The 24,889-nt window shown below is 34.1% G+C and overlaps 1 protein-coding gene and 1 long non-coding RNA gene across 8 annotated transcripts in view; both read left to right on the top strand.

Annotated features, from left to right (window-relative positions):
- Positions 1 to 595: 595 nt before the first annotated feature.
- The window catches only part of LOC118187848 (uncharacterized), a 323,471-nt gene continuing 299,177 nt past the window's right edge, over positions 596 to 24,889 (top strand). For 6 of the 7 annotated variants that reach the window (XM_085816945.1, XM_085816946.1, XM_035358129.2 and 3 more), the window contains exons 1-2: positions 596 to 726; positions 832 to 1,071. In XM_085816945.1, coding sequence (XP_085673071.1) covers positions 1,040 to 1,071 — 32 coding nt within the window. In that variant the 5' untranslated portion in view covers positions 596 to 726; positions 832 to 1,039. Of the gene's footprint in view, positions 727 to 746; positions 1,072 to 24,889 lie in introns of those variants that run through there. The other variant, XM_085816944.1, reaches the window with a different exon arrangement.
- Positions 21,391 to 24,889, top strand: part of LOC146997191 (uncharacterized) — a 58,197-nt gene continuing 54,698 nt past the window's right edge. The window contains exon 1 of the long non-coding RNA XR_015041191.1: positions 21,391 to 21,844. This is a non-coding gene — a long non-coding RNA (uncharacterized LOC146997191). The remainder of the gene's footprint in view (positions 21,845 to 24,889) is intronic.

A 24,889-nucleotide genomic window follows, 5' to 3' on the forward strand; every position in this document is an offset into this window, starting at 1 on the left:
TAGCAACGAACTTTTTCTCTCAATTCTGAAATATAAAATGTCTGTTCTATTGTAAACATTTGGTAGTTTTGTTTTCTTAGTCATGTAACGCACGTTAATTGCTTATGTACTCTGCATAAGGTGTCTTTAAATTGAACGAAAAGGTTCAAATAATATGGTGTTTTAAAGACAACGGTATAGTTAATTTACATGTATTAATTTGGATCGTTAGAATGAATGAATAAGGTTACAACTGAATGAAATGTTTTTTCCTGCTAAGCTTTTTTTATTGTTTATAAAACAGAAGTACAGAGAGTTATGGATGTAGACGACGCCAAGTAATTTAACGAGGACATGCCGGAAATACAGTGTACACTAGTAGGTTTATGCTTTCTAGGATGTGAAAAGGAAAGAATTGCACGATTTCTAAAGAAGTTATAGAATTTTAAAATAAAATTATTTTAATGTAAAAACGTCTTTTCTTATTTTTTCATTTACTTCTTCCTTCATATACTAGTTTGCAATTTCTCGCTCAGGGAGATATACAACTGACAGAAAATTTCTACTCAGTTGTGTAATTTTATAACGCTCCCTCTTTTACCAAAACCTTAAACTTGCCAATTTTAGGTGAGTCAGCAACCGACATCTTGAGGACGTTCCTAACTGAGCAACTTCTGAACAACAAACGGAGGAAGGGGAGAGAGAGAACATTCCAAATTCCCTTACTCAATACCGCCAGTAGTGGAAGTAAATTTCCTTTTCGTGATAAACGCATTGAAAATTTCGCTAACTTTTGTTATTTTTTACGTAATTGTTGAGTAATTAATTTTCAAGATTTTTTTTTTTTGTTAGTTTTGTCTGGATTGGTGTTGATGTACTGTACCGGTGGTTTCAAGTTAAAGCAAAGAAATACGTAACATGTCGGGGAGGTAGCGTCGTTTTCAAGAGATGGAAATGTTTCTAGTTATGTATTTCACTCCCTTGAAGGCAATCAAAGACGGCAATGGAAACTTCAAAAAGCAAAAGGGATTAAAATCTTATCTTCGCCTAGATCTTTGCAATGTCGACGACTGCCAAGGATCCAGAAAAGCTGTAAGTAAACGATGAAAACTAATTACTAGTGAATTTTATTTTTTTTTATGCAAAAACTGTGAATCATGGTTCGAGATAATGCAGTTAACTTTAAAGTATCATTTACAAAACATATGTTTAAATTCCTATTATGTATGTTTAAATTTCTGTCTTATTTGTTATTTATATAATACTGAATAAAGTGCAATGCATGCTTGTCACACGGAAATTGCCATTCCATTTAGTAATATGTTTCAGTAAAATTTTACGATCTAATGCCCAATAATATCAACAGTTTAAAAATTTCGAGAAATGTCCTAAATATTTACTGGACAAAATTACTACACTAATAGTTATAAATACTATACTAGTATTCCAAATTCCAATTTCTCTAAATGGCAATCCGAAGAACATGTAGCCTTAATATGATGTGTAAAATTACTAAGTGTTTGGGGAATTTCAGTTGTTTACCTCATAAATAAAGATAATTCTGAAGAAAACAATAGCAATAAGCAGCTATTACATTGCGATAGCATAGCAATGCGTTCGATACTCTTGAAAAGTAATTTGCATTCGAAATGGGATGGTATTTTAAATGAATTGTTTAAAAATATATCAATAAATATTTGTATAATAGATAAATCAAGGTATTGTATTTATGTTGTTAATTTATGTATTTAAAACTCGACAACTTACGAGTATTATATAAGAACGATTTTACACCGTCAAATTATTTGCTGAATTATTATTATTGTTTTAAAATTCTAAATGCACAGTAATCCATAGGAGATACATCAGGGGACTCGCATATGATCCATTTAAAGAGAATACCTTCAAATCCGTTTTCATTTCTCATTTCTTAAAAAAAAAACAGAGCAGTAGACTTAGAGTTATGGCTTGGAACCTTATGCTGATGAAACTTAACGCAGTGAAGATTGTTTGGATAAAGAGATGAAATTTCTTCTTTAAAAATAGCTGTTAAAACATATTTCTGAAAGTAATCCGAATTAATTTTGATATTTTTTCTACTTTCCTTATTTTAAGTTCGTTAATAGAATGCCTGAATAGAATAGTTATTCGTTAATAGAATGCCTGAATGCGAATGATCTTGTTCTTGTCAGATTTTCAATGAAATCGAAAGTTGTTCATTGTGTGGGCGAAGTAAAACGAGAAACTAGATTTTTTTACATAGCATAATAATGAAATGCTACTTTATATTAAGCATTGCAGAAATGGAACAGTAACAAAAATATCTGCTAATTATTATTATTGTCATATTTTTTTTTGAATTTTCGCATATTATTTTTATTATTGTAATAGCATTCATCTGATTCTTTTATTAAAAAATAAAATAATATTTTTAGCCCAAAGGACGTTAGCTTCGTTTTAGCGTTTTGCGTTGATTCACTTTCTGCGTTGATGCAATTTTCCAACTGTTGCTACCAAATATTACAGCCCGGTATTATATTTAAAGAAATTAGATAATGAAGAACCTGCATAAATTTATGTATTTTTCTCGCATTGTGATAAAACAATGGTACCTAGAGCCATCGAATTTTGAATAACGTAACCCTCCACCTAATATAGGCATTTGGAAGCCCTAATTTGAAATTTCGAATTTTTTTTAATTATCTATTTCATATTTTTCGTTTGCAACAATATTTATGCTTCACTTGAATGTAGACTACAGACGAAAGTCGGACTGTAAGCGTATAAATGCTTATTTATACAATATAAATAAAATAATTTTGTAATAAAATGTGTTTTTAAGGCTTTAATATTATTCTAACATTTAATCAGAATTTTCAAAATCAGAAACATATTTAATTGTATGAATGATAGTTATATGAAAATAAAAGAAAACTAACCAAGTCAATAAAATAATTTTTATCCTTTTCATTATACTAAATGTGGTACTTAATGTGAGAAATAGGATGGTTGAAAACTAATGAGAAATTCGAGGGAAAAAAATAGTTAAATATGTTGAATAAATGTCTCCCAGGAGAGTTGTTAAAATATATTTATGAAATAACTTGCAGCATGATTTCGTAAAATAATAAGATTATCTAACTGATTTAAGCTGATAAGTTGATATTTTTATGACTGTTGCAGTTTAATACGTTTTCGTTCTAACAGATATTAAAAAGTCTCTTTATAACAATTTTTTCTTTAATGGCGGGCAATAGCCATTTTTAGGCTTTCGTCACTGCTAAGTTATTTATGGAGGCACCTAAATAACTTATTTCTAATTTTTCTATGAGGTGACGGAGAATTGACATTCTTGCCTTCTCCTGGATTCGAGCCCGGGCCCTTCGGTGTTGCAGTCGGCGACCCTAACCACCGGACCGTCTGGGCGACTCTTTACGGTAATATTAATTTGTGCATTTTTAGGAAAGAGAAAGAACTCAGAAAATTTAGACATGACTCCAAAATTTTATATTCAAGTATTATATGCTATTTCAGATTTCGCGATGCAAAACAGTAGATAATATTACAGTGGAATAGTTAGTAGTCAAAAATTTGGAAAACAACTCAAATTTATGTTTAAAGTGATTCTATGAATCATTCATGCCAATTAAGTGTTTTATGTAACATGGCGAAGAAGTCTGAATCACAGTCATGCATCGGCAACCAATGACCCGCGAGTCACGGAGTGACCCATTTTATAGTTTCAAGTGACCCACCTGAGTTCCGAAAATAAAGTCTAATATATTAAAATTAATTATAAAACATAAATAGGAAACAAACACTTGAAAATAACATAAAAAATTCACCAAAAATTAATAAAGCAATAATACTTTTGTTTGATTACAAAGTTTCAGTTATAAAAATTTTTATTTTTAGAAAATAAATATTGTAACATAATTTCAATACGAAATCGATAAGTTTGGCAACGGCGATTCATAATCCATATTTCTTAAAAAATGGCTTTGCCATTTTGCTCGCTTCGGTTCGACTTATAAATGCGAGCAAATGTTTTTCACGCATGAAATTTATTTTAAGAAAGAACAGGAGCAGTTTAAATACCGAAAATTCAGATGTCTGTATTCGTCTTAAGATAACAAACTATAAGTCTGTCAGACTCGACTAAATTAACATGGTAAGTTCTGTATTAGGGAAGCCATTGATATCGCAGAGAAAAATAAAGTTCATTCAGTTAATCTTTTTTATAATAATTAGAATTATATTTTAATTTTTATGTTTAAAGTGCATTGTAATTATTTTCTCAATAAAATTTGTCTTATTGTTTGTCAAGAAAGACTGTTCTAAAAGGGAAATACGGCTGACCCGTAACGTCTTCTTAATATACACAGTTTGATTGGTTTTGACTCGCGTAGATTGCCGACGCCTGGTCTAAGTAAATTAAATCTGCCGCCCAATCGGTATAGCGGTTAGCGTCACTGACTGTCGTGTCGAAGGGCCCGGGTTCGAGTCCCGGAGAAGGCATGGATGATTGTAAATGTATAGTGTCTGTACGGCATGGGGACACTCTAAATATGCGTCGAGCGGAACGTCCTCTTGAGAAATTCCTGGTAGGGAAGAGGGGTGGGAGACCCTCGGACCCGAACCGCTCCTGGGGTGTTCTCCATCAAAACTGGGGGCGGAACTGAGCTAAATCGCACTGTCACCTGTAAGTTGCTCAAGGCAGTCTTGCCACGAGGAATTTTGCGGGCTTGTCAGACACGTGAGCATCTATATAGGAATATAGGATCGAACGAAAGTTCGAGCGAAATATAGGATGGTCTTACCTTTATGTGGAAAGGTTTTTGAAAAAAGGTTTAAGTAAATTAAGAATGATGCTAATAATACCTTAGGGGAAAAAATTGTGCATTTTAATAATAAGCAAATGAAGAAGTTCAACGCAATAAATAGTTCAAATAAGCAAAATGTATCGCTGACCTCAGTTTCGTGAGAGCTCAGTACAGCATAATCAACGATGCTGTTACGGTAGTGAGCAATCCTAGAAGTTGGAGTGCTTGATGTAGAAGCTGTATTACTACTTGTCAAAGGAAGAGAGATGGGGGGGGGTCGGAATACACCTTCCACATACGAGTATAATATAATAAAGCTGCTGCACATGTAAAAATTAAATAATTTGTGTCTACAATGACTATCTCAACCAAGTGAGGAGAGGATGAAATTAATGTATATCTAACTACATTTTAAAAATATTCCTTCTGCTGAGGAAATAAATCTTTCTTTAAAGAAATATCTTTCACTTGCTTTGTCATGAAGTAGCAAGTTAAATAACTAGCTAGAGCTAAAGGTAGTTTTTTATTATAATAAATTAGGTAATCTGCCTAGTTTTTTAATATAAGTTATACTGGATGAATCTATACGTTCGTTTCTATTGCCAAGGTTCTGGGTTCTGGCACTAGTTGCAAAGTGGATTCAAAATAAAGTCTCAAAATAAATAAATAAATAAATAAAGCTCTAAGAACAATAACAAGCCTAGCTTCTTTTTAGCAGCGTCTAAAATTCCAAGCCTTTCTTTTCAGGAATTTAACAAAATAATAAAAGTTGATGTTAAAAACGATACTTTTGCAAGGTTATAAATCAAACTGTAATAATGAAAAATTCTTAAACACACTCTAAACAAAAATGATCTAAGACTTAAATCTCTTTTTTCTCCTAAAGCTTATTAAGCATCTATCAAAAACGAAGCTTCCTTTCTCTGTTTAAGGTTCCTAGACAAAACGTCTGGCGTAACTAAATCAACTTAAAGTCGAACGTGCCTTGGGTGTAAATTTAAATCATGGCGTAGTTAAAGTCACGTTTGGCGAAAAGTTGACTCCTCTGTATTCTAATTATAAAATTGCTCTTGCTATCCATATCAGATAAGCTTACAATTTGTCTCTATATATCAATTTTGTATATTTGTTATTATATTAAAACACTACTGCTAAGATGTAAGTTTGGTTTGGAATAAAGATAGTTAAATTCAGTATAAATTAAAGTTTAATCCTTCAGCTATCCATTTAATATTTGGAAGACTTATAGGATCCTTATAAACTGGTATCATAATAAAAAAATGAAAAGAAAACAAAAGACGGAGAAGGAAGTAAAGGTAGAGAACCAATGAACTGTTTTCATAGGGAGAAACATTTAGCTGTACGGTATGGCATGTGAACAAACTGCAGATGCAAACAGCCTAACTAAGCGTTGGCTTAGTTTTGCTAAGCATTGGCTCAGTTTTACTAAGTGCGCGTTATCTTTCGTCTATCGAATTCACTAATACCCGATAAATAATACAACCGAGATGGACGCGATAATAGCACTCCGGCGAGCATCGCTGGGAAAAGCTTCCTCACAAAAACTTTCAAAAAAACTCCGATTTAAATACTTTTACTTCGTTTACTTCAGGGTGAGAACTAACAAAAAGGAGATGTGGTAGTAAAGTTACAAATATTAACAAAATGGGTTTATTAACATAAAATATGCTTTACAATTTTATTATGATAATAAACAATTATTTTATTTGAAAATTGCTTTCTTTCTATTTGAAAAATAAATTAAAAAACATGTTGCATGTATTGATAACAACTATTTCGTTCCTACGTTTCTGTTAACGCATTGTTCAACAGTATAACTCTGTTTATATAAAATTGAAAATTTCCAAAACTATTAAATTATGGCTTGCTGCATTATATTCTGTTCTTATCAACAAAAATTAAAAGTCGATTGATTTAGCCTTGTCGAAAATGTTCAGTTTGTTGCCTAGTTTTCGGAATAAGCAAGAATTCATTTAATGGAAGTTTGGGGCAAAGATCTGTCGTACTCCGAATCTTCCACATATGATTTTCAGTATGATAAGATAAACCTTCCTCACTTCACGGCAGCACACAACAAGGATTAACTGAAGCATACAATCTGAAAACGATAATACGAGGAACTTATGATCGTTCAGTTGAAAATCAAATGTTTGAATAAAAGAATTAAAAAAAAATCTGCGATTTTGATCTGACTGTAGAGAACAATAGTGTTTTTTTTTTTTTTTTTTAGATACAGGAAAAAATCACCTCTTTCCTTTCAGGGGGCCCACCAGCGGCCAAGCGGTAAAGTCACTGAACACTGGTAGTTCGGTCCGAGGTTCGAATCCCGCGAACGGGCTGGCTGCATGGGCGTTTTCGTGGTTTTCCCCATGTGTAACGTGTATACGAGCCAGTTTTCCTTAGAAAGTCCTCCACGAAGGCATCCCTCCCCTTAGGCAGATAGCCCTCGAGGCTTTGCCATAATCACACACACACACACACACGCACACTTTCCTTTCAGAGATTTGAATCACAGATCTTACACTTACTAGCTTGACATAATAACCATTTTACCCACAAGAGAAAACTCGAGAGAACACGATAAATCTTCACAAGATCAGATCAGTACTTCGAAACAAGATCTGGCTGTTATTGCATCTTCTTGTCCAGAATTATCTGTTCTTACTGTAAAGTTCCAAAGAATAGATAGCGTAGGTTTTTGAAAATTTATTAAGTTTCGATTTTCTTCACTGTATGCAGGCAACAGTTTAGAGGAAAGAAGTTTAACTGTTTCGTAACGGAACCACGATTTCGAAGGAGTTTAACAGTCATAAAATTTTCGCTACATCCCTGGCGCGATGAATTTATTTCAGTGCTGTAATCCAAGTTCTTTCGGAATCACGATGATCTAGTATTTCGTTACCGATCAATGAAACAAAATTGAATGCAGATAAGATGTCTGCTATATTTGTATTTTATCCGATACCCGGCAATAAATTGCCAGTAATACCACCCAAATTCTACTCTCCTGTGAGTGTAGCGACAACCCAGGAACTGCTGTGTTGGCAATATCGCTGGTGTATATCGCTGGGTGTAATTTCTTTTCCAATGGCGGGCACTTGCTTATAATGCCATTGGCCACTACTCAGGCCAAAACTGGCGCTCATTTTATTGAGAGGCACCTAATAGGCGGCCACCGCTACTTCCTATCAAGGGAGAGATAATTTTACATCCATGCCTTCTCCGAGATTCGAACTCGGGCCCTTCGGTAGAGCAGTCAGTTTTCCATAAATATATTCACTATACCGTCTGGAACGCCTGGGCATAAATATACGTCTACTAATCCAAAAGTATCATTTTTATTGTTCTACTCTGTTACAGCTACCCGGAAATAGCTACTTTCAATTACTTTAGGGAAATAATACCACTGGAAACAATATTGCAGATAGGCATTGTGCTCTGAATGTCGTAATTGGATTTGATCAGAGATGTCTTCACTAACAGAGAACTAAACTCTTAAGAGGCGCAAGTTTTTAAATGGAGCAAGTTTAAATGCCTCACAGTAGAGAGCGAGAATTATAAATTTCACTGCCCTGATCTCTCTCATTCTTGACTCCAGGTTTAGATTTTTTTGGTGTTAGATCGAGAGCGTATTTAATTTCGCTTGTTACTGGTGTGTGGTAGATTTTACTAAATCTTAAACCTGACCATCAGAGCTGTTACCTAATCAGGTAGATGCTTGCTAGAATTTACAAGATTCCTTTGGAGAGGGCACGCAAACTGGCGGTTAAATTCAAAAGTGCCAAACATTAAAAACTCATGGCGAAATGAGTGAAATGATCAGATTTCAATGCTGTGTGTAAAAATATATTAGATAGTTTATTGTCGATTCCTAATATAACCAACCAAATTAGGCTCTGTGAAATCTGGGGGACATTCCGCCTAGCAGTCATCTTCCAATCTGTTACACTCGACTTCGAGATTGGTTGGCCTAGCTGGATTGGATAAAAGATCTCTTCCACTCCAAATGCATTGGAAGTAGAGTGCCAGGGAGACACTCTTTCAGAAACAGATGTAATATAATACAGACCCAAATCAATAGAATTCGACTATAGGAAATTTTCAGGAAAGATATAAATGTGCGAAGCACCATCACTTGAGCAAAAGTCAATTATCTTCTTGCTACCATCTTGTGAAAGGCGGGAAGAAGTCTTTTGAATGGGGAACAAGCAGTAGATTATAATTACTAAAATTCTTAATGGTACTATTCGGTTTGGAGGGCCGTAAAAAATCGCCAAACTATTGTTGATGCCAATGCTGCCCAAAATAATTGCGGCAAGAAAGGAAGTATAATAATAAATAACTATCTAAGATTAATGCTTTAATTTAGATGAAAGGTTAATTTCATATAATAGTTTTTTATTTTTATAATTTATATGAAAAAGGCTAAACATGACTGAATGGAAGCATAAGAGTAAATAACTATTTCAGATCATTACTATAATTTATATAAAAATTGCTAAACATAACTGAATGGATGCCTGCATCGCTATTTCGCTACCGACTTATCGCTAAAACATAATTTCATCTCTTTGGTTGTTCAAATGTAATTTTCTATAATGAATAATGCCTTTTCTTTGAAAATATTCTCGGTAAAGTGCAGAATCGCTCACTTATTTGTTTGCCGCTTTTTACAAGGGTAAAAACAATTGAATTTTGTCAATTTTCTTTTACTTTTTAAGTGAAAATAGGTCGATGTGTACATAAATAAAGTCAAGGGTGTGCGCAGTGCCATTTTTGTGCAATTCTGGGATTTTTTTTAAAGTGAAAATGGATCGATGTGCACATGGATACCGAGTATGTGCAATTCTTATAAACGCGTGAAACAGTGAGTGATTCTGCACTTTACCCAAAATTATATTGCCGACTTTTCGTCGTGGGCAATTCCCAAATTGTTAAAACCATAGGATATTAAAGAAAGGATTTAAAATCAAAAAAGGATTAAAAAATTAAACTAGTATTTCAATGGCGTCTTAAGAAATATAGAACTATATAAACTTTCAGCGCGTACGCTAGATTTGGCGCGTTGTTAAATGGGCGCGTTTGCTAGATTTGGCGCTTTTGCGCATACATTTTCGCTGCAAATTTTTACGGTCCTCAAAACGGAATAGTACCTTATTAATTAATGCTAAACTGTAGCCTCACAACTAGTTAAAAGTCTCGTGATCAGTGGATAGAATGATATTTTTAAAAACTGCACCTTCAAATCAATATGAAGTATAGAATTTCGTATAATCCTCGAGGCAATTAGTGTTATCCACAAAACTGTATTTCAGACCCTCGAAAACGGAGCCGTAAGTATATTCAATTATGTATTTCTTGCAATATAGGATTGCAAATATTTCAAGACTTTAGATATTTGAAGTCTGAGTTTACATTATATTTATTACCATTAAAAGCGAACATGAAACACTCACCAGAAAAACTTATAAATGACGCTTATTAGTTTGTAACACGATATAAATCTCATTCAAGGATTTGAAGATAGAGATTTTATTAACTTTTATTCGTACTTGTCAAGTTATAAATCCACTCAGCTACAAATTGTTGCACTAAGAATATTTGCTTTGCTAGGGAATACATTTATGTGTGAACAGTTTCTTTCACAGTTTAAAATCGATACCAAACATTTTACAAAATAAGAACCCCATTGACCAATAAGCAAACACTATCCGTGATAAACATAATTTCTTGTAATTTCCGTCCAAGACTACGAATTTTATTAGAATCGAAACGCAATCAACTGTTAAGATGTAGCAAGAAATAAAGAAGTTTATAGTTATTTGCACAAACATACGTATTTTTATTTAGGTATCGAAGAAAAATTTAATAAATAAAAGAAAGAGAATACGTTGTCAGCATTTATTCTCAAGTTTTATCTTACTTGGAAAGTTTCGATACTTTTTTGTATTTAATTTCAATTAAAGTAAGCCACAAAATGTTTAAATAAATATGTTAGAATTACTTGAAATAAATGATATTCTAAAAATTTAATATTTAGTTGTCAATATATTTAAATTATAAAATATAAGATACGAAAATGTTTTTCAAGCACCAGACTTTAGATTTCAAATAGAAAATAAATATAAATTTGATTTCTTTCCCTTTCCGATATTATTATTATTATTTTTTACCTACTATCGAGTACAAAAATGAAAGACAAAGTTGGAAAATTAGCTTATCAGAGAAATTAAAAGACAGAGCGAACTGAAAGACCACTCAGGAGATTGACTAAAGTCAGGTATGGCAGCACATACGCATTTATGCAGCTCGAAGGACTATAAAGATGGCTGGTGGTATGAGCTCAATATTTTCGCGAAATAATCTGCTTTCGAAATCATCTCCGAAAGGAATTTAATCTCACCTGGGATCCTGCTATCAAAACTCAAATTAACAGGCTTAATAGGAAAATCAAGCAAAAGATTCAGGACCATCGTTCTAACTTATGGCAGGATAAGATGGAAAAGATCAACGACGAACCTGGCGTCATCTGGCGTCATACAAGGACACTAAAACGCCCCTGCTCTGCCAGAAAACCGCTTAAATGCGATAATGGATTTGCTTACTCCGATCAAGACAAAGCGGAACTTTTTGCGGAACACCTTTCTAAACAGTTCATTCCAAATTCCTTCCCCTCAGATCATAGTTCGGACATTCAAGTTCATTACCTTAACGATCAATGGCTGCACTCCCCTTCTACGGAACCTTCTATCAAACTAACCACGCCGCACGAAGTGCAGAACATTATTAAGGGACTTAAATTAAAGAAAGCTCCAAGAAAGGACAAGATCACGAACCAGATGCTGAAAAACATGCCTTTTAAGACCGTATGCAAATTAACAGGCATTCTCAATGCATGTTTGTATCAAAATTATTTCCCGCTTTTCTGGAAGCAAGCAAGCATCCTGATGATTCCTAAGCCAGGCAAAACACAGGATTACCCGGCAAACTTTAGACCCATCAGCCTGCTGTCCTCCATAAGCAAGATTCTGGAACGTATTATTTATCTCAGAATGCAAGAAAACTTGAACTTTCTCGTTGATCACCAGCACGGTTTTCGGAAAGGACTTTCGACCACAACGCAGTTAGTCAGGCTCACGGAGTTCATCGGCGCGGCTATGCACAACAGAATGAGTGTTGCTATCCTGATGCTAGACGTGGCAAAGGCTTTGGACCGTTTCTGGCATCCAGGGCTAATTTATAAGCTAATTCATCTCGGTTTCCCCAGAAATCTGATACTCATCATCAAGTCCTTCCTTGAAAATAGAACTTGCACCGTTGGAGTTGGAAATGCAACTTCATGTGTCAAAAATATTTACGCAGGTATTCCTCAAGGGTCAATTTTAGGCCCGCGTTTTTACATCATCTATACCAACGATTTCCCTTGCTTTTCCGAGGATACAAATGTTCTCGCAGCCAGCTACGCTGATGATACAGCGATAGCCACCAAGTCTCTAAACCTAGAGTATGTTTTGTCAAGAATTCAGGCGAAAATCCCTGCTATTGAGGGGTGGTGCAGTCGCTGGAAAACGTGCATTCAGCCAGAAAAGTCCAAGATTCTACTCATTCGAAATCGCAGACAGAGGAAACGGGTCAGAACTGAGGTTAAAGTTTTTCGCAAAATCATCCCTACAGTTGATAAAGCTAATTACCTGGGAGTTACCCTTAACAAGAACTACAATTGGAAGGATCATATGCTTAGAGTAAGCGGAAAAGCACACGGGATCATTTTCAGGCTTTTTCCTCTCCTAAAGAATAAAAACCTCACCCTCAGACTGAAAAAGAGGATTTATGAAACTGTAATCCGACCCATTCTCACGTATGCTTCCCCAGCCTAAAGCTCCTTATTATGTTCGGAATAGGACTCTCCACTCCGACTTGAAAATAGGTACTATTCAGGACTACCTCAGCAGAGTAAACAACAACTTTTTTAATAATATTATCAATGTGAATCCCGCTAATTTCACGGACATTCTTATCTACGAAATCCTGGCTGAAGACAAAAACCTCCGCCCATTTGCCGCCTACCTCTTGAGTTCAGAATTCTAAGTTCCAGTTTTCTGGTTTTCAAGCAGCATCAATCGGGGTCAGTTTCTGGGAGGGTGACCTCCCACGTGACTGGCTCCGACAATGAACAGTTAGTATTCGGGCTATCCTACACAGGTCATCCGAAGTTTCTTTCTCCGGCCCCTGCTTGGCGGATTCCATCCAAGATGTAGCAGTACAGGAGCAAAGTGCTTCTTTTTCTCTCTCCAGCACACGTCTACCTCCACGAGAGAAAATTTCTTTCAGGTTTCTACTCTGTCAGGCCCCACATGGGATCACATCAGGAACTGGGAAGAGCAGGACTTTAATTTCCTGCTGCAAGCCAGTATAACTCCAAAGTTCCAAAGCTCAATATTTCTGGGAAGCTATTGCAACGTGTACATCAGGTTAAACGACGTTGAGTTACTGCCTCAGTGTGAAATGTCGAACAATCAATTAGACGACATATGGATGATTTTACACGATGTCGAATCATTGGAAAGCATGAGGAATGTTGAAGTGTGACAAGTGGGACTGTGGAGTTCGGGAGTTCTCACAGCATTGATCACTTCAAACTTTGGAGATCACTTCAAACTACAAGAATAGTTGTCTGAAGGTTCAGAAGTGGCCGTCCATAAGCAACCAAACCACGGACGATCGGTATATTGCCCTACAGGCAAGAAAGAACAGGTGGCAGAAAGAGGAAGAAATCTCAAAACACGTGGAACAGGCGATTGGACGACCGATATTACGTTTTACCGTGGCCAGAAGGTTGCATAATGGTGGTCGGATTGCACAACGACCTGCACGTTGTATACCATTAACGCCTGCTCATCGGAGAACGCGTTTTCTGTGGTGTAAGAAACACCAGAATTGGACAGATATTAGTGGGGTCGAGTACTCTTTATGGATGAGAGCAGATATAGTCTGAGTAGTGATTCTAGATGCACATCTGGAGAGAGGGGGAGCACGCAATAATCCCTCCAACATCATCAAAAAGAACCGGTTTAGATGTCGCAGAATTCTCGTCTGGGGGGCGGAAATCATGCTTGGTACCCATACTTGACTTTCACATCTCCCAAGGAGGTTCAGTCATCGGGCCCCGCTATTGTAACTAGATTCTCCTTCCTTCCATAACTCTTTTCAAAGGTGCTATGGGTCCTCAGTTCATGGACGACAACGCTCTACCTCATAGCACAGTTGCTGTCGAAGAGCTGTTGGAGAATAAAATTATTGAACGCATAGATTGGCGGACAAGATCTCATTAAGCGGACAAGATCCCATTAAGCATGTATGAGACTTTCTAGGGAGATACGTAACTTATCGCCAGTTACGATTCAAGAGCTGCGATTGCCGCTACAAGAGGAATGGACAGCAATGCGTCAGCAACTTATTGACATCCTCATACTCAGGGTGGACAGACGGCCTGAAACCTGCACAGCAGTCAGGGGAAATCATATCCCCTGCTAAAGGCTGCATGTTTCTTGCTGGACACCTGTCATACGAACGTTTCGGCCTTTTGTCGCACTGTACTCCATCCGGGGTTTTAATAAAATTCCTTTTTTTGGGGGGGGGAGTTATGATTATATTACCCATGTTCTTACATCTTGAGGATCTTACTGTGGTATTATCTGTGTTGATTTGGAAAACTTTTGCACAACATTATGTTGGGAAAAAAAAAAAGAAAAAAAAAAAAAAAAAACATCTCGTCCTTAATATTTGCCCACCAGTGCATATTTTGATAAATATTTAGTAATCGAAATTTAAGATGTAATTTAACTACTTTTATTTCTTTCATAAAAAAATTATTTCGTTGAAAAACTGGCTCATCAGCTATTATTAGATCGTCCAATCGTCCCGCATGCAGTTTGCGTTTGATGATGCATGCACTGATGTATGCCATACGTCGGTGAACATTATTCCTATTGCTTTGCAGGGACGTTATAAAATATGAAATAATAACGATGGGAAAAAGGCAGATAAAAATCCCAATCGAACTCTGAAATTAAAATCATGAAATTTACGGAAGTGGAAACCATTACGAAGTCATTTTAGAATATAGTCATTACAGTATTAGTATTGATAGAAAATAAAGTGTAAGCATTTAGGTCCATCCACATGAAGTATAATATATCCCAACAAGTAGTACATTTCGACGTCTGCGGCGCTTCCTCTACACGAGGTAACATATCTCTGGCGCTTCAGAAATGTGATCTTCGATGCCTGTACCAGGAGTCGGGATCATTCACTATGACGGGATGCAATGTTTCTGAAGACTTGTTTGGCGAAAGCCAATGAAATTGCGTATGAAAATCACTTGTCCCAAAAGTAATGGTGGCTGCTGAATCAGCGCTTTGCTTGCTAAATAATACAGGCCGCGAACTTTTCGGAGGTTTTCTTATTATTCAAAAGAATTAATTTATGACGCAGCTTTCATTTTGGATCATAATTTTCAATTAATGTTTTTTAATAAATGATAGAATTTTTTCACCTTAATATAAGTGATTTTTTTTATAAACGATGCACTTTTTTACCTCTTTTTTTAGCATTAACTATTTAATGTGATTACTATATTCTTATCTTCTGAGAAGTCTGACAAACAATAAAAGCTTAATTTATCGTCTGTTTGCATTTGGTCATATGTCGTACTTGACAGTGCATTCGAACTTACTTCGTAGTAGCAATTTTCGACTAACTTTCATCTTTAACACATTCACGATCTTCATGAAAGTATTTACAGCATTAGAAAAGTTCTGCAATCTGCTTTGTAAACACATCTGAGAGTCCATGATGAATCTCAGTATATTCTGAAAATTTCTGAAATTTCAGTGGATTCTGATCAGAAATTTTATGGTCATACGCTGGTATGAAAGAGGAATTTATGGTCTGGTGTTTTCTTGATTAAAACAGTGCGTGAACGCAGCTGCCATTTGCTAAATTCCAATACAATGCCAGACGGGCAAGTCCACTTTGAGGTATTAATGAATGGAATAACTTTTCTGTTTGGGTTATCTGGATAAAGACGAGACAATTTCTGAATGCTCCACGTACATTTTAATTTTTCTAGAAATGTTTCGCTAAAAACTGATTGACGAATTTGATTTTACCGACAAGAAGAGAGAAGAGCCAAGAAATGTAATGTCGTGCACTAATTATCTTCAAAGAGGTTACAATGACTCTCAAGAGACGCATTTTTAGTTTGAGTAGCACAATAAGCAACCCAAGTAAATAAGAAATACCATTTAAAAAAAATTTGTAATTATGGAAAGACCAATAAATGAGGAAATCTCTACCAGGTGCATATAGTGCCTCATATCATGAGAAACTTTGCACAAGGAACAATTTTTTCGAGACAGTTTTACAAAATAAGATCTTCCAGGTACGGTTTACCTTATTTTCGTCATCAATCTCTGCCGAATGTAAAACAAAAACGTAAAAAAGGGAACCAAATCCCACTGAAAGTTATTGTAATATTAAATGCGGCTTAATGATGCGGTAGAAAAGAAAAGAAAAGAAAAGAATTAAAAATAAAAAAAGACATCGAAAAATGTTTAGGACAGATGCGAAAATAGGCTGTTACTTTCGTGCTTGAAAAATGAGAAAAATAGTACTCGAATTTTAAAAAATTCTAAGTATTATAATACTTTGGAGGTTTTTTACAAATCATTACCTATCAGCGAATTTGTAGACTTATTGACAAATTGCGCATAAATTTTGTTTGTGTTTATTTGTTTGTAGTTTGATATTTATGCTTTCAGAGTTGTTGTGTATTTGCTTTTAGTTCTTTATTTTATTCTTTTCTCATTTTGTATGATAATTATAAGTTTATTGATTGGGCATTGTAATTAATCTTAAAATGTTTTGCCATTTATTTATTACAAATGTTATTCTGAATCGTTTAACTGTGGAAAAGAAAGATTAGTTTAAGCAAAACTTTTTTTTACTTAAGCTAATATTTGGCTTTTTTCTAATGATATGGCAAACTCCCTTACTGAACCTCGGCGACAAATTCTGGAAATTTCCAGAAAGCGTGTGTTTGAAGTGAAGGAGCTATTATTCTGGAAATTTTTAGAAATACTGATACTTATAATTTTGAGAAAGTTGTAAGCACAAGGCTTCACTGTTGAGTTTACAACTGTGACCTCAATCCATATTCGGGAGACAGTGTTGCTATTAGAGCGTCTTGTTTGTTGATCACTGCTTTAGACTTTGCACAACAAGCGATTTTAGTGAACTGCGACATTCTTTGCATATTAAGGAAAATCTGGCGTTATCTTTGTTTCTCCCGCATTTACTAAAGTAAACGCATTTCGGTCATTTTCAATTTTTACCAGCAGCTGAAGCTAATTTGTGCAAGTGTAAACTATAATCCATGCGATGGTTAAGAAAAGAGCAGTCAGTCGTCAGCTATATTCTGCGACTATTTCGTTCCATATTTTTAAATTAATCAAATCGCAAAAAATACGCGAATCTTTTCAAAGCCGAACCAGTACCCATTTTTACAGGCTACGTTACTTAACAGAAAAGGTCATGATTTTAAAAGGCGGAATAAATTTTAAAATATAAAATACGTTTTCCAAATATCTATATATTTTCTCTGTAAACATTATGGGAACAGTCCATACTGGCTATACGCAAATATTCTAAAATAAATCAAGAAATCAAAAGGAAATTAGTTATTAGTAACTTTACATATCGCAAACAGAAACCTTGTCATGAGACAGTTCGTTCAGATATTTGCTATGCTAAATCGAATGTTAATGCATTCTTCCTTTTCTTCACTCTTCTTGTCCTAAGCCATTGACACATAAATGTCATTATTAGTGTCTTTAAACATTAAATCACAATCACAATCAGAAACATCTACCATTAGAAATCCTGCTTTACGTAAAATTATTCTCAATTGTTATCAGAATAATCTGGAACTATGTTTGGTTTTCTAAGAGAGATTAGATTCTAATTAATAAAGATTGAGCTTGACTAATAATAGTATCAATACTCGCAGTTAAAACGATGTTATAGTAGAAACATTAGATAATACCCTAATTTAATAACAAACTTTTAAGTTTTACCTGCTGATGCCTATAAACCATCTAATTAATTATATAAAAATTAATGCGCGAAACCGTTATGTTTAAAGTTTAACTGAGTAGTTAGAGGAGTCTATACTGAAGTTTTATTGAACTAAATAGAAACAAGAGAAACACTTGCAGAATATATGAATCAATAAAGCGCCCCCAAAGTAGAAAGGAAAGGCTATTACTTCTCGAAAGAAAGGAAAGGCTATTACTTCTCGAAAGAAAGGAAAAGCTTACCAGTAGATACGTAAGTCTGGTTTCTTAAAGGATAACTTCTGTTTCCACCAACTGCAACAAATTAACTCTTTTATTTTTCTCCTTTTCAGTATTCTTTCGACTTTGAGAACCATCGGAGCAGTCTTATTTCTTTTGCAGGGGGGGGCTATCAAAGAAAGAAAGCTGTCTTGAGTTCAGTAAAAGTTACACGTTTGAAGTATATTTTTAGTTTGAGATAAAATTCTGTTCATTTTTTCCTTTTGCAGTTTATGACTTCTTTTGAAATTAGGTACATCAAATTTGTAAAGTTAATTTTTGAAAGAAGTGCAATAAGTTAAATAAAATTAAACTAAAATCAAATTTTTGAAAGAAAGGCAATTGGTTAAATAATTAATGCATGAAAATTAAAAACGAAGAATTTTTTCCTTTATAATAATTAATCAAACCAATTTCTTTCAATTCACACCAATTTAATCAATTTTTTTAGTTTACAGAAAATTCTTAAATAGAAATATATGTAAATATATTATGAATAAAACTTTGTAAACGCAAAGTGCTTACGAGTTATGACGGATTCAGCATTTTGGATGAGAATAAAAGGTTGTAGGGGGGGAACGCTTTAATACATATACCATTAAAAATTAGAATTCATTTAAAAATTTTTTTAATTAGATGTTACTAAAATTAGATGTAACTTCATAACATTTATTTCACGTTTTTTATGAATAGAATTTTGAATTTGTTAACAAAATACTAAGTATGGAATAATAAGTACAAATGTTACATTTGTAATAGATAATGAAAATTCGACTCTAAGGGAACAAATTTTACTCTAAAACAGTAATAATAGACATAATAATAACAATAACAATAAATTGCATCAGTAATAGTAGTAATAACAACAATAACAAACAAACGCATTCAATAGTAAAATTTCATAAGATTCATAAGATCGTTCTAGGTTCCGCTAGTCGCCGTGATTAGCATGATAAGCGCATGTTTTTTCCCGGCTATCTTGATGTGGTTGCTTCAGTGGGCGCTTGAAGTAGAGTGATTACTTGGTCAGTGGGTCTAGGAGGACAGCTAGGATGGATGGACGGGCACTTGGGTATTTTGAGTTAAACTATGAAAATAAAATACATCTGTATAAAGTTAAAAAATTTATTCTACCATTGCCTTTGTTTTGCTAATGAAACTCATACCAATTGCAATTCATTCCTGCAAAACTGAAATTTAGCTTTAGGGATTGGTTTAGTCATAATATTAGCAACCATTTGCTCTGTTGAGAGATAAGAAAGAGAGTTTTACTATTCCTTTGTTATGCAAGTCGCATATATGATGAAATTTTGTATCAATATCTTTTTTGCGCGAACTAAACTTTTCAGATTCTTAAAGTTTTATTGTTGATTGATTATCTTCGAAAACCTTTATCGGTAGAGTTTGAGGTACATTAAAATTTTCTGTTAATTTTAATAGGCAGAGAAATTCTTGTGTAGCTAGCGATAGTGCAACACATTAAGCTTCTGCTGAGGATAATGAGAAGCTTTTTTTTTTTTTTTTTTTTGAAAACCATGAAATACAGTTTTTGCCTAACAAGATAAAACTTCCTGATGTGGATTTTCTATCTTCAGTATTTTGTATCCAATCAACATCTGAATAAACTGTAAGCTTGGTTCTTCACTCGACGAGGCCCACCAGCCGCCGAGCGGTAAAGTCGCTGAACACTGGTAGTTCGGCCCGAGGTTCGAATCCCGCGAACGGGCTGGCTGCATGGGCGTTTTCGTGGTTTTCCCCATGTGTAGCGTGAATACAAGCCACTTTCCCTTAGAAAGTCCTCCACGAATACATCCCTCCCCTTAGGCAGATAGCTCTCGTGTGCTTTGCCATAAATAAATACACCAATTCTTCATTCGACGAAATTTATAGAGATAAATGCTTTGTCGTGTTTAAATATCTAATGATTCTTTTTACGGAATTCCAGTCTTTTTGACGTGGATTATTACACTTTTTGCTAAGTATGTGAATTGAAGCTGCGATATCTGGTCCTGAGATAGGCAATATATACAAAAGACTTCCAATAGCTTGGCGAAATTTATCATTTGAAGTTAGGAGATTTTCTTCCTTGCTTAGACTATAATAATTTGTTTCCATTGGTGTACTAGAGGGTTTCGCTTCTCCAAACTAAAATTGCTTAAATAGTCGATTTATTTTATTTTTCTGAGATAAAAGATAACTCCAATATTCCTCTCGATTTATTTCCATGCCTAAGAAATATTTAGCTTCACCAAGATGTGTTATTTGATAACGTTTCTTTAAATCATTAATTATTTGAAGAATTATTCTTTTAGCTGTAGAACTTATATCATCAACATACACAATTAAATTAATTCTTCGATGACAATCCTCTTTTGTGAAAAGAAACGGATCTGCTTTGCTTTGGCTGAACTCAAGATTCTTCGATGTGTTTTCAATTTCTGCATTCCAGCACACTGCTGCTTGTTTGAGACCATAAATCGACTTCTGCAATTTACAAACTTTATGTTTTTCTTCCGGAACTTCGAATCGTTCTGGTTGTTCCATATATATTTCTTCATTAAACTTGCCATTCAAAAAAGGCTGTTTTAACATCTAGTTGATGTACCTTGGCATTATTATATGCTGCCCATGCTAAGAAAACTCGAATTGTATTGCGTTTTACTACTGGTGAAAAAGTTTCATCATAGTCACTGCCGTATTTTTGAGTAAATCCTTTGGCTACTAATCGTGCTTTGTATTTTATCTTTTTACCAGTTTAATCATATTTGGTCTTAAACACCCATTTGCCGCTTATTGCGTGTTTTCCTGGTGGTAAATCTGCAATTTGATAGGTTTCGTTTTCTTTTAGAGAGTTTATTTCTTCTTCCATGCTTTTGAGTTTCATTATGCAAAAATACCTAAATTTATGCTAGCAGGATATGATTCCAAATTTTTTTCTGGGATCTTTAACTATGATTGGAGGAAGTTTCTCCGACTGGTTGCAGGTGGAGGCTGCTCAGCGTCGTTAACATAGGAAACATCCATATTCTCAGTTGCACTCTGATTGGCTGTTGGCGAATCAGAAGAATCCATGGCTGGTTGAGTGACAGACTTTCGGAAGGGCTTATAGATTCTGCATGTAAAATCTCTTCTAGGACCGCTGTCTGAATCCATAGAGTCATCAAGGGCTTTATACGTTGTTATATCGTCATATTTTGCCGGGTTTCGGTGCTTCTGGTTTAGCTTTAGTAAGAGGCAGGGAGGGAAATTCATCCGTAGTTTCTCCTTTCGAAGAGGTAGTATCTGCAGTCATAGTGGAGAGCTGTTCAGCATTCTTTAGGTACTTTTGATCACTGAACGCTTTGAATCTCCGGAAGAACATCAGATCGCGCGATTTAGTATCTGTAAAGTAGCCTCGTTCTTCATTAGGTAGTTGGAGGTTGGTGATTTCAGCTCATTCGCTCATTCTAGAATTTATGTAGATATGAGTTGCACGTAGTTTACAGTAATGTTTAGAACTTTACGCATAAGACTGAGAGAGTTTACTTGCGTTTCGCTTTCCTCCCGATTGACGAAAACAGTCTGTTGGCAACGCCAATGGGGTCTTGCTGCTGGGAATATTTTAAATTTTGGTTAGATCTTGTTTTGGTAAGTGTGTGTTTGAAATTCTGTCGCGGTATGGGCAGTGTTGTATTCTCAAGTCAAGTTAGATTTCATTTAAAATATTTATATCCATTAACCAGATTTATGCTGAAACCAAGTCCAAGGTGGCTGGTAAATTTTATGTTTGTATATTTTAATTTAATTACGCAAAAGCGGTAATGTAGTAGATTTCTGGTGGTGAAAATTCACCCCACAGAACGGATGTTAAACCTTACTGGTAGTCTAGTTAGTTAAAATTCACAGCAGGTTATAAGACTTTAAATGACTAATTCTCTTAATCAATGAATTTTTTAATAAGAACTTTTATCTATTTTTATGAATATTATTAAATGATATTGTTAAGCAAAATAATTTTAAGCTGAAAAAATATTGCAGGTATTTTTTTTTTAAATTAAAATTTTTCAAAGAAAAATTTAATAATTAAAATAACTTTCGTCTTCTGCAATTTTAAATGTTTTTACCGCAATCATTTTATTGTATTTATTAAAATGTTCTCAATAACGTTTCCAATTAATGAATTAGTTTCTAAGGAAAAAAATGAAAAGCACATTGATTTATATGTAAAAACTTTGAAAAAAGTATGATTTCAATTACATTTTCATTTCCAATAAATTTTCTTTCAATAGTTTGCAAAAGCCAACCTTGTTTCTTTTAAGTATATAATAAGAAGCAAGAAGTAAAAATAATAAATAATTTAGTCCATATCAGTATAAATTTTAGGACTTCAAGTAAATGAATTTATTTAAAAAAGGCAAACTGAGAAAATGTAGTTTAAAGAATGTAAACTTTCTAAGGAGTCATGAAATCATTTCTAATTCCTTAAATAATTTTCTCATTGAATTTCGATGTATAAATATATACAGCTATTTAATATTTCAATATGGATCAATAAGATCTATCCTATGTAGCTATTACTTATCAACAGTGTTCCGGCTTTTCCTTGCAGTTATTTCATTTATATATAAAGTAACTTCTTATTATTAAATTAATGAAAATAAACATAAATTACAAGAATTTATTTGAAACCTTATCTTACCAGATATATTGCAAGAAAGCTTATGAAATGAAAGAATTTTTCTTTACATGCTTTTGTTTTTGTTTTGTGAAACACGTTCAAATCAATTTAAATAAATGAATTGATTATAATGTATTTTCTAAAACATTTATAACCAATATTAATAATATTAATTTTTCCTTTTATTATTAATTTTTTTAATGAAATTTCGAATTTGAACAAACATAAAACTTTTCATTTAAAACTGCCCAACAGAATATGTGATTTCTTCTCTTCTTTTAGCCATATGTTCTCGTATATAAATTAAATTTCTATTCTCGTATATAATTTATAAGTATTTTAATTAATTAAAGAGTTTACGTTTGTTCCAGCACGAGTTTGATTAATGCTACAGTCAGGAACTTTATCATTTTCATTATACCACATCTTTCTGGTCATATATATCATAAGAAGTTTTCGTTTCTGAAGAACCAAGAAATCTTAAAGGCAAGAATTTCTCTCCTCCCCTTTCTTCTTTTGTCCCTTTTCCCTCTTCGATTTGAAAACCACTTTCCTTGCATGAAAACATATTAAGGTTATTTTTAAGTTGCTGGACTTTGATGCATGTTAAGTAATAATTCGCATCATGTGAAGTAATTCCCGTCTCATATTAAGTACCCATCAAGCATAAAGAAAGTAAAATTAACTTAATTTTAATGTATATTTTAAATACGTACACGAAGTACTTAAAAAAAAAAAAACTCTTAAACTAGAGAATTCATTTAAATTCAGATAACTGGTGTTTTGCGTTTCAGTTGGTAGATTTGAGTGATTTTGGACCATTAGAGGTTTATTACACAATGGTGAATTCCCGATTATTCAAGTACTTAATTTCCTAGTTTGAATCGATAGTTTGAAAGCACGGAAACAATGTCTGATAAGATTAAATAAAAATAATAACATTTGCACAAGTTTTGAAATTTTCTTTTGGAAAAAGTGCCTCCTTTCCTGTTCTATTTTGTCTGTTCATTCTACCCTCTGCCTGCCGTGTTGACATTCTTTCTAGCAATATGGCGATAACGCTTATATGCAGAACTGTAACGGATTTAATTCATTTTATCGATTCATATAGTCTGAGAGCTTAAAGGCTAAAGAAATAAGCAATAGGAATCATAGTAACTTGGATAAATTTTCAATACTAAAACTTCGGGTGTTAAGCAAAACCTTCTCCCTCAGCTGCTTGAGTTCATGTGACGAAAATAAAACATGCATCTAATATGAGAAGCAAAGAACTCCCAGAAGTTAAGTTTCAAATTCCGCAATCTGAGATTCGAAGACTTCCTCCATTCGAATTTTCTAATAATGTAAAAATATGTTAAACACGTTGACTCAATACTTTTTGAAGATTAGTTTTAGTGTCGTTTAACAGAAATGTCCATGAAATATAGCATCTATTATTACAATTTCAGTGGACCTGGATCACCAATATTACTTCGTTAGGGTTGAATCTGCCACTCTTAACTTCCTGCACAGAATTTATACGGAATATGTGTTTCAAAGCTAAATACTGACTCCGTATAAATAATCAGGTAACTTATCGCTCCCTCTTAGTCTTTTAGTGAAAATAACTCTGAACTCAGAAGAAGGTTTAAAGTAAACCTTTGTGTAGCCGCCCGACTGGTACAGTGGTTAGTGAGCTTAGAGTGCAGCCTGGTCCACCTTACAAAACAAAGTTTGCCCTATGACCCTATAGGGGCTACGCCAGTACAAAAACCACAAACGACGGCAACAAGCGGTCAAGCCATGTCCCAACTAGCCTACAAATAAAATTATGCAGTAGAAAATTAAAACCAAGCACCGAGAAACCAGGCCCCAAGTCCAAGTAACTAAAAAGTTAGAATGAAGCAACAAAAGAAACTCAAAATATACATTCAGCCAGCATTTCAAAATATAGCTGCTGAATAAAATTTTCTTTTTAAAACACACAAGGAAAGAAGATAAGTGTTAGTGTCGCCAACTGCAGTGCAGAAATGCAG

The sequence above is a fragment of the Stegodyphus dumicola genome, chromosome 5 (assembly GCF_044657685.1).
Source record: "Stegodyphus dumicola isolate Sdum_Otavi_A_Nest chromosome 5, ASM4465768v1".
Lineage (NCBI taxonomy): Eukaryota > Metazoa > Arthropoda > Arachnida > Araneae > Eresidae > Stegodyphus > Stegodyphus dumicola.